The 11,120-nt window shown below is 42.6% G+C and overlaps 1 protein-coding gene across 1 annotated transcript in view; it reads left to right on the forward strand.

Moving 5' to 3' along the window:
• The window catches only part of EDF1 (endothelial differentiation related factor 1), a 30,623-nt gene extending 19,892 nt beyond the window's left edge, over positions 1–10,731 (forward strand). Inside the window, exons 2-5 of the mRNA XM_073599949.1 lie at positions 5,769–5,820; positions 6,205–6,365; positions 8,068–8,161; positions 10,256–10,731. Coding sequence (XP_073456050.1) covers positions 5,769–5,820; positions 6,205–6,365; positions 8,068–8,161; positions 10,256–10,314 — 366 coding nt within the window. The 3' untranslated portion in view covers positions 10,315–10,731. The remainder of the gene's footprint in view (positions 1–5,768; positions 5,821–6,204; positions 6,366–8,067; positions 8,162–10,255) is intronic.
• The last annotated feature ends 389 nt before the right edge of the window (positions 10,732–11,120 follow it).

Consider the following 11,120-nt stretch of genomic DNA (forward strand, 5'->3'; position numbering starts at 1 on the left):
GCATTCATGGTTTTTTTTGCCACCCAAATGCATTATTTTATATTTTTCTACATTGAACCTCATTTGCCATGTAGTTGCCCACCCCATTAATTTGTTCAAATCTTTTTGCAAGGTTTCCACATCTTGCAGAGAAGTTATTGCCCTGCTTAGCTTATTATTGTCCGCAAATACAGAGATTGAACTGTTTACCCCATCCTCCAGGTCGTTTATGATCAAATTTAAACAAGATTGGTCCCAGCACAGAACCCTGGGGGACCCTACTACCCACCCCTGACCATTCCAAGTACTCCCCATTTATCATCACCCTCTGAACTCGCCCTTGTAGCCAGTTTTCAATCCATGTACTCATCCTATGGTCCATGCCAACGGACCTTATTTTGTACAGTAAACGTTTTATGGGGAACTGTGTCAAATGCTTTTTCAAAATCCTGATACACCAAGTCCACGGGCCTTCCTTTATCTAGATGGCAACTCGCCTCATAGAAGGTTAATAGATTGGTTTGGCAAGAACGATTCTTCATGAATCCATGCTGATTACTGCTAATAATACCGTTCTCATTACTAAAGTCTTGTATATAGTCCCTTATCACCCCCCCTAATCACCCCCCCCCAAGAGTTTACATACTATTGATGTTGGGCTAACTGGTCTGTAATTCCCAGGGATATATTTTGGGGCCCTTTTTTTAAATATTGGTGCTACATTGGCTTTTCTGCAATCAGCTGGTACCATTCCAGTCAGTAGACTGTCAGTAAAAATGAGGAACAATGGTCTGGCAATTACTTGACAGAGTTCCCCAAGTACCCTCGGATGCAAGCCATCTGGTCCCAGTGATTTATTAATGTTAAGTTTCTCAAGTCTAATTTTAATTCTGTCCCCTGTTAACCATGGAGGCGCTTCCTGTAATGTGTCATGAGGATAAACACTGCAGTTGTGGTTACTGAAGCCCCCCTATTCCCTTGTGAAGACTGAGGAGAAGAATAAATTTAATACCTTTGCCATCGCCCCATCCTTTGTAACCAGATGTCCTTCCTCATTCTTTATGGGGGCCAATATGGTCTGTCCTCCCTTTTTTTACTGTTTACATACTTAAAGAATTTCTTGGGATTTTTTTTTTTTTTTTTTTGCTCTCCTCCGCTATGTGTCTTTCATGTTCTCTTAGCCATCCTTATTGCACCCTTACAAGGTCTAGGACTAGAATTATTGCTCTCGCTCCAACGATCGTGGCGATACCTCACGTGTGGTTTGAACAGTTTTCATATGCGAGCGCTGTTCACTTCTGCGTGTGAGCTCGGCGGGATGGGGCGCGTTTAAAATTTTTTTTTTTTTTCCTTTAACTTTTTATTTTTACACTTCTTTAAAAAAAAAAAAAAAAAATGTCCCTTTTATTCCTATTACAAGGAATGTAAACATCTCTTGTAATAGAAAAAAAAGCATGACAGGACCTCTTTTAAATATGAGATCTGGGTTCAAAAAGATGTCATTTGAAAAAAAATAAAAAGGACTCTTAAGAGCTATGGGCGGAAGTGAAGTTTTGCCGTCTCTTCCGCCCTGCAATGGTATAGAGACGGGTGGGGGCCATCTTCCCCCCCTTTGTCTCCATACCTAACCAGGACACGATTGGCGCTACCGACGGCTCCGGTAAGCGGCGGGGGGAGGGGGGCCTCTCCCACCGCTGATAAGTGATCTTGCGGCGAAATCGCCGACCACTTATCTGAAATTGTACCACCAGCTGAAGAGGATACCAGGGTTATGGTAGCTAGCTGCTGCCACAACGATATCCCTCTTCAAAGTAATGACGCATAACAACGGCGGGCGTTCCGTAAGTGGTTCAAGTAGTACTAAAAGCTGAGGTGTGGTTGTTGTTTCGTTTTTTGTTTTGTTTTTTTTTTATTATGGCTATCATTTTAAATATAATGCAGATGCACAATACTGGTAAGAGTTTACTGTAATTGCAATTCCTTCTATTACCTCCTAGTCTATCAGCCTCCTCCTCTGGGTTCAGATGCTCATCTTTCCTGCGCAGACTCTTTAAAGTGATTATTTACTTTTTAACAAACATGTTATACTTGCCTGCTCTGTGTAATGGTTTTGCACAGAGCAGCCCTGGTTCTCCTCTTCTGCGGTCCCCCACCACTTCTGGCTCCTCCTGCCTTCAAAGTGCCCCAATAGCAAGCTGCAAAGTATAGTATAGACTGGTTATAAAGGCAGAAGTTTGTTACCTTGATATAGGGGCACTAACTTTCTGCACAGGACTAAATGTCCCATGAGGCATTGCTCCTCACACATTCACACTCAAAATTTCTTAGGCACTTACATGTATGGATGGTGTACTGAGCTGTATGTGTGCTGCACTGTATTTCCTGATATGTAAACTAATAATGTATGCAGACCAACTAATCTGTTTGCCGATTAAGAGTATGAAAATAGTTGACTATGATTAGTTTCGGCTCTACACTGCACATCACCCTGAACACACCATCCCCACCGTGAAACTTGGTGTTGGTAGCAGCATCATGTTGTGGGGATGCTTTTCTTCAGTAGGGACAGGGAAGCTGACAGAGCTTGAGCTATTTTGCAAAGAATGGGCAAAAATTTCACTCTCCTATGATGTGCAAAGCTGGTAGAAACGTACTCAAAAAGACTTGCAGCTGTAATTTGCAGCGAAAGGTGGTTCTACAAAGTATTATTTTCGTTCACCTCACAATTATGTGCCACTTTGTGTTCGTCTATCACACAAAATTCCAATAAAAGACATTTGTTTTTGGTTGTAACATTACAACTTATGCTTTTCAAGGCACTGTATGTAGTTTGCTTGGCTATCATTTGGGGTGGAAAGGTTACATTCAGAAGCAGCAAGTTGCATGTAAAATAACTTTTATAATCAATGTTTTTCCCAGTGGCTAAATGTGCTAAGTGAAGACCTACTCCAAGAGACTAGTGGCTGGAAATGCAGCAATTGGGCTTTACAAAGTATACTAATGCACAATAAATTTGTTTTTCTTTTGTCTTAGTGGTTGTAAACCCTTAAACTACGTACACACTATCGGAAATGTTCGATGTGCGCTTGTTGACGGAAAGTCCGACCGTGTGTATGCTCCATCAAACATTTGCTGTCGGCATTTCCGCAAACAAATGTTTGAGAGCAGCTTCTCAAATTTTCCGACTACAAAACTTGTTGTCGGAAAGTCCGATTGTGTGTACACAAGTCCGTCGCACAAAAGTTCATGCATGCTCTGAATCAAGCAGAAGGAGCCGGAATTTCCAACATTTGTGTGACCGTGTGTATGCAAGATGAGTTTGAGCCAACATCCTTCGGAAAATTTTGTCAGAAAATCCGATCATGTGTACGGGGCATTAGTGTTAACCAAAAAAAAAAAAAGATTCTGATCCCTTTAAAGCAGATTACACAGCACAAGCTGTGTATTCTGCTTTAATCTGCCCCCCGCTAAATTGTAAAAAAAAAAAAAATCTGGCCGAACTGAACCTGCCACTTCCTGTATCAACCCCCACCCACCCCTGGGCCGACCACAAAAATCAGGGCTGCTGAGCCCTGACCACCGTGGTCGGCGTACGTCCCTCCATCATCCACAGCCCTGCTCTCCTCTCTCACACCCTCCTCCCTGCCTGTCAGCTCTGTCTCTGCCCCATCCCCACCGCTATCTGTACAAATTTATTTATATGGTCACTGCCAGCCCCTCTATTATAGTTAGGCATAGCACAGTGTATAAATCTTTTATAAAAACTAGGCTTGTAAATACCGATTTTAGCGTGATCTTCAGGCCCCTCACGTGACTTTCGGCCAGTTTCCAGGGCTACTGCAGGAGGGGTTGAGTGGCCATGTGTTCTCCCCGGCTGATGTCAGAGGGAGATCTCTGCCCCCTCCTGCAGAAGCCATCCATTAGGACTGTACAGCGGCTGCGAGTCATGTGACCGGCCTGAAGATGGTTTTAAATCGGTATTTACAAGCCTCGTTTTAAATAAGACATGTACAGTGTGCTATGCCTGCCTATAATAGAAAGGCTGGCACAGCTTTTATACTTTTGGGTTAACAAACACTGTAGCCTCCCTGGCGATTTTCCCGAGTGTGGCTCGGGGTTAAAATTCAGTACCATTAGCGGTAACCCCGAGCCACACTCGGGATCGCATTGCAGGATCCTGGGGCAGCGTTACTTACCTTGTCCCCGGGATCCTGCGATGTCCCCCGCAGTGTCCGAGGCCCCGTCCTCCTCCGAAGCCTCTCCGTGCCAGGCTCCGTTCCCTGCGAGCGGCGCGACGCACGGGGGCGGAGCCTGGCGGCAAATTCAAAAAAATGTCAAAATCATAACACATACAGTACTGTAATCTTACAGATTACAGTACTGTATGAAATGATTTCACATCCCTTTTGTCCCCAGTGCTCTGGCCCATGCCCTGCATGCAGTTTTACATGATATACACTGTTCTTTCTGCCTGGAAACTGGAGATTGTCCATAGCAACCAAAAAGTGTCCCTTTACGTCAAAAGTGGCTTTAGACCAGCTAGAAAACAGCGATAGTAAATTAGAACACTTGCAGAATTGAGCGATAGTGAATTGTGGGGAAATGTATTTTATTACTATTTTTTTTTATTTTTTTTAATTATTTATTTTTATTTATTATATTATAATTTATGTTTTTGTGTTTCAAACTTTATCATACCCGGGATATCTACTAGACTCTGGTTTGGACAGATTTAAGTGTGTTATTGTTAAGATTTACAGACCTACAATATAAAACGCCAAATTTCCATGCAAAATAATTGTACCGCTTTCAGCACCTAAAATCCGAAATAATCATACCGCCAGGGAGGCTAAACATCCACGGAAGTGACTAGGCTCAGGTGATACAAAAATGAAACCAATCCTCCTACATAAGTTGTACATGTTTCATCTGCAGCCCTCTGTCCTCTACAGCCTTTTTTAGGCTCCATTCACACCTGAGCATTTTGTAGCTTGAAGCCTGAAGCTACAAAACGCTGGAGGGGAAAAAAATAAATTATTCTCTATGGAGATGGTTCACATCTCCACTCCAGAACGCCTGAAGCTCAAACGAGTTCTGGACCCTTTTTTGTCACGCGAATCGTGTAGTTTTGGGCGTTTTTTCTGCTTTTTACATTGATGACCTTTTTGCCCTGCACAAAATCGCGGTAAACGCCGTAAAATCGTGCGATTTTTCTGCCTGAAAACGCCAAGCTCAGGTGTGAATGGGGCCTTAAAGTACACTGATTAAAGGTTATTTCTCAGCTCCAGCCGGCATTGGCAGGAATCTGGTGTCACATACTGCACAGCATAGAGAAGGGAGCTGAGTGAAATTTGAGACCTGAGCAGAGGGAAGGAACACCCCTCTACAGTCTCATAGGGAAACATGCACAGCTGAGGCTGTTCACCTTTTGTGCTGGGGGGAGGGTGCATGCTGTCTTCTGGGATTCTGGCTTAACCTGTCAGAGGGCAGTCATGCTAATAGGAAACCTACTAGGAGCTTTGAATTGGGGGATATGGTCTGCTCATTTTTCCGTTCAGAGGTTTCAACCACTTAGTCACGGTAAAAAAAATATTTTGCACCTTCAAGTCTTGGGAATCCTGTGTACGATTAATGGTACAAAGCCCCACAATTCATTTGATTTCCAGGTTGTAATGTAACAAAACAGGGAAAAACACCAAAGGGGTGAATACTTTTGCAAGGCACTGTGTCTTTACTTATATCTGTAGAATTTTTGTGAAACTTATATCTGTCACTCTCTTGTCTTGCAGGCAATTACAGCAGCTCAGAGAAAAGGGGACGAGGTGGAGACTTCCAAAAAATGTAAGTTCTAAATCCTTATCTGCCAAAAAAAAATAAGTGTAGTGGACCAGAGCTATGTACTGTCCAATAAAATCGAACACCGTATTTTAGATCCTTTTACAAAATAGACGTGTCCTGGGATAACTGGGACTACAATGACTTCATAGATGCATTGGACTTTAACAGTGCATAGACCCTTTTAAATCAAGGTTTAACTTAATAGCTTTAAGCTGTTAAATTACCTGATTGGTTAACATGAGATGGATTATTGTACCAAATAATATATTAAAAGAGCGCAGAGTATACGACCGTATAAATAGCCTGTCTGCACAGTGTACACTCGTTTCTAAAGTAAATGAAGCATAGAAATTCACTTAATGTACAAATGTTGATATCTGTCTCCAGGGTCTGCAGGACAGAATAAGCAGCACACAATAACCAAGAACACAGCCAAGCTGGACAGAGAAACAGAGGAACTGCACCACGACAGAGTGCCACTAGAAGTGGGCAAAGTTATTCAGCAAGGCAGACAGACTAAAGGCCTCACACAGAAGGACCTGGCCACTGTAAGCATTTAGACCCTACTCTTCTCTAGGCAGCTGATTTGACTTCTATGGGGAGGTATTTTGGAGAGCTAAAAAATTGCCTGATATGTCATGGAACAGAGCATACCTTTCTGTAGGGGCTCATGCACATAGATGTAAAATTAGCTTTGTTCAGATATGTACTTTATATGGATCTCTATGCAGCTGTTTTGTTTCCTATGGGCATATGCACACTGATCTGTTTTGGTCCCCAGTGTTTAGCTGTGTGAACCAAACCTAGAAAAATCTTGGCCATATTTTACACTGTACACATGTAATCGTTAGTGCTAATGTTTACAGGTGTGTACAGCATATTGGCAGATTTTGATTACACACTGTTTACATGTTGCCCCTGACCTTGGCACAGTATTTTAAAGTATTCTGAATCTCAGTATGCATGCAGTGGCTGCCTAGTAAATGACTTGAACTAGGGGAGAAGTGGCCATGCAAGCTATCTGTATACCTCTCCTCTATATGGACTGTAAGTCCATTTGCTTCAGTTGCAGTACAGGCAACATATTTTGCAGAATCTTGCTGCTTGCAAGATCCTGCATAATTTTTTTGTGGCCATGTACATAGGTCCTAATGTTGACACTTTTAGACAGTGAGACTTTCTATAGCAAGACTTACATCTTGGCTAACGTATTAGTTCACTTTCAGACTGCTACATTTTGAAAGGTTTTCTTGTTAGGACAAAATGCACACAAACCCGATCCTCAACTTCGCTATGATCTACCTATTCTCTGTTCTTCTGTTGAAGCCCTCAGAAATATCCAGTACTTCTGGGTTTGACAAGCATACCACTTTGCCTTTATACCCAGAATACAGTGGTGAAAGCTGAGCAGGTGGTCTCCAGCTAAGGCACTGCCACATGGCTCCTACAGATGAACAGAGTGCTGGGGAAGCTCAACTCAACTAAGGTATTGGTGAGGAAGGGGGGGCAGGGGATATAAGCCATTCTAAATACTGCAAGTTTTTAGTGGCTAAATGCAATGCAGCCATTTAATGAATCATGTTTTGAGAGACAGATACCAATTTAGAGGTTGCTGTAGATTATAGCAAGTGAACTTAGCCATTTTTACTTTACGCTGAAGCCCATAAGGCAATTGAGGTGACTGCATTGCCATTCCATCCTGTGTGTTTTTACCTGGTGTTTATCACAATCCACCAAATAACATGGGTTAACTTGGCCCTCTTCCAAACTGATCCAATAGTGTGTGCATGTTCTATAAATTGTTCTGTTTTTAAAGAGCGGTTTTCACACAGTAAGGCCCCTTTCACATGGGGCGGTGGGGGCGTCGGCGGTACAACAGCGCTGCTGTACCGTCGTTCTTGCAGTGGTATTCGGCCGCTAGCGGTGCGGTTTTAACCCCCACTGGCGGCCGAAAAAGGGTTAAAATCCCTCGTACAGCGCGGCTATAGCCGCGCTGGCCCATTGATTTCAATGGGCAGGAGCGGTGAATACACCGCTCCTTCACCGCTCCAAAAAAGCGGTTTGCAGGACTTTTTTCACCGTCGGGCTTTCACACTGAACAAACAGCGGAGGCTGTTTAGGGGCGGTTTGCAGGCGGTATTTTTAGCGCAATACCGCCTGCAAACCGCCCCAGTGTGAAAGGGGTCTTAAAGTGAGTACAAAAAGTCTCCAGTGCCTTTTTTAAATCCTGTTTTGTATTCTTATTTTCAGAGAATTAATGAGAAGCCACAGGTAATTGCAGATTATGAGTGTGGAAAAGCTATTCCCAGCAATCAGGTCATGGGAAAGATTGAAAGAGCAATCGGTAAGTATCCTGTGTATGCTTTATGCGTACAGACTAGTATGTTTTGTTAGGCCACCTTTTAGGAGTAAATAGACTGTCATTGCTGACCAACTGCTGAAAATGTATTTGCCTGGCTGTCATGTTGATTGCTTTGGTACTTTAAAGTGACTCTAAACATCCCTTTTCGCCAAAATAATCCATAGATACTTAAAGGAGTTGTAAAGTCTCAAGGTTTTTCACCTTAAAGCGGAGTTCCAAAAAACCACCTCTCCACCCCTCGTTTTTGGATATTAAAAGTTGTGTTTTTTTGTTTTTTTTTTTTCTTAACGTACCTTTTTATGAAGTACATAGTGTACTTCCGATCCATCCGGTCCGCGGCGCAGGACGTCCTATGCTTTTTGTGCGGCGAGCCCCCCACCCTCTGCTGTCTTATGGGACCTCTGGTGTGTCCCAGAAGACAGCTGGTCAGTCACAAAGCGCTGCGCTACTTGCACATGCGCAGTAGGAAACAGGCAGTGAAGCCGCAAGGCTCCACTGCCGGTTTCCCTTAGTTAGAATGGTGGCGCCTGCACCCGATCCGATGGACGGATCAGCCTCGGGGGGGCCGACATCGCGGCTCCCTGGACAGGCAAGTATCCTTTTTAAAAGTCAGCAGTTAGTGTTTGTAGCTGCTGACTTTTAAAAAAAATGCGCGTGGTACACCGGATTTAACGGTACATGGCCCCGTCCATCGTCCCTTTGATGTGGTGAAGTTGTCCTGTCCCCTTAGCAGAAAAACCTCCAAAGCATAATGTTTCCACCTCCATGTTTGATGGTGGGGATTGTGTTCTTGGGCTCATAGGCAGCATTCCCCCTCCTCCTCCAAACGCTGCAAGTTGAGTTGATGCCAAAGACTTAGATTTTGGTCTTATCTGGCCACAACACCCAGTTCTCCTCTAAATAATTCAGATGTTCATTAGCAAACTTCAGACGGCCTGTACAAGTGCTTTCTTGAGCAGGGGGACCTTGCGGGCGCTGCAGAAATTCAGTCTTTACGGCGTAGTGTGTTACTGATCGTTTTCTTGGGGACTATAGTCCCAGCTGCCTTGAGATCATTGACCAGATTCTCCCATGTAGTTCTGGGCTGATTCCTCACCATTCACATGATCATTGAAACTCCACGAGGTGAGATCTTGCATGGAGCCCCAGACTGAGGGAGATTGACCATTATTTTGTGTTTCTTCTATTTGTGAATAATTGCACCAACTGTTGTCACCCTCTCACTAAGCTGCTTGGCGATAGTCTTGTAGCCCATTCCAGCCTTTTGTAGGTCTACAATCTTATCCCTGACATCCTTTGGACAGCTCTTTGGTCTTGGCCATGGTGGAGAGATTGTATGGAATCTCATTGCTTCTGTGGACAGGTGTCTTTTATACAGGTAACAAGCTGAGATTAGGAGTGCTCCTAATCTCAGCTTGTTGCCTGTATAGAAGACACATGGGAGCCAGAAATCGTGCTGATAGGGGATCAATTACTTATTTCATTCATTAAAATGCAAATCAATTCACAACTTTTTTGAAATACGTTTTTCTGCATATTTTTGTTTTGTCTCTCACTGTTAAATTAAACCTACCATTAAAATTATAGGCTGATCATTTCTGTCGGTGGGCAAATGTACAAAATCAGCAGGGGATCAAATACTTTTTTTTTTTTTTTCCTCCTCTACTGTACCTTCTCTGATTAAATTGTGTTTACATGTTCAAAGCTGAGGAAAAAAGTCTATTCCTGGAGCTGTACTTTGCTGCACCCGTACATCACAGAGGAAGACTGTAGGTACTGATCATTTTTTTTTTTTTTTTTTTTTTTTTTTTTTTCCTCTGCTTTTGTGTTTTTCTGAAAGGGGAAAAAAAAAACAAAAAAAAAGCCAGGGTTTAAAGTAGAATTCCAACTTTGCTAAGACTTTAGTGAGTCTGGGCCATACTGGCTCAAATTGTATTTTATTCATTTAAACAGTGCAGCCTATTTTTGCAGGAAATCTTTTTAAAGACATTTCAGTTCCTTGATTAGCATGCTTGGATTGTGCTGTTCTGTTTATAGAAAAATTGGCAGTCCAACTTACAGTCCCCTGTTTTTCAGGCCTCAAGCTGCGTGGGAAGGACATTGGGAAGCCTCTGGAAAGTGTCCCAAAGAAATGAAAACAAAGCCTCGAAATCGGTGACCCCAGCTGATCTCGACCAGTCCCATGCGGGACTGGGGTTTTACATTGCCAATCTGTACACATCGGGGTTTTGGACTTTACTAGACAGGACAAACTGAACGTAATCTTGTTACCTGCTGTAAAAACAAAGTATGCATCTCTTCCAAATAAAACAAAAAATAGGAAACGCAAGGTTCCTGCCAGGCCAAGCTGAAATAAATGTATAGGCAGATATTGGATGCTTATTATTGGTTCCCATATGTTTTCCAAACACAGATGGAGCTGCTTTATAAATTTTTTATTTAAATTTTTTTTTTTTTTTTTTATTATTTCAGCAGATGGGAGGATTGTTCCCTCCGTTTATATAAGTTCTCACATCCTTGTATGTAATTGTAAAATAAAAATTCTCCTTCTACGCCTGAATGAACTGCTGATGCTTTTTCGTGAAATAAGTGGGTGAATTCCAGATCCTTAAAGGGAATGTAACAAGATTTTAGTAATGTAAAGAAGATTCAAAAGAATGACGCATTGCTTTTTGGTTCATTGCTGAATAATCTGTAGTGGTTTTTGCTTGCAGCACCTTATGTCCAAAGTGGATCTACAGCTAAATATGAAATACATCTTTTGGTCCAATTATGTATTCATTCAAAATTTTATTCTATTTTTTGAATATTGCTAGCTTTTTTTCTGAAGGCCTGTGCCTGCGTGGGTTTCCTCCCACGCTCCAAAGACATGCTGATAGGTTGATTGGATCCTGTCTAAATTGGCCCTAGTATGTATGAATGTGAGTTGGGGACCTTGGAT

Source organism: Aquarana catesbeiana, linkage group LG09 (assembly GCF_042186555.1).
Source record: "Aquarana catesbeiana isolate 2022-GZ linkage group LG09, ASM4218655v1, whole genome shotgun sequence".
Classification (NCBI taxonomy): Eukaryota; Metazoa; Chordata; class Amphibia; order Anura; family Ranidae; genus Aquarana; species Aquarana catesbeiana.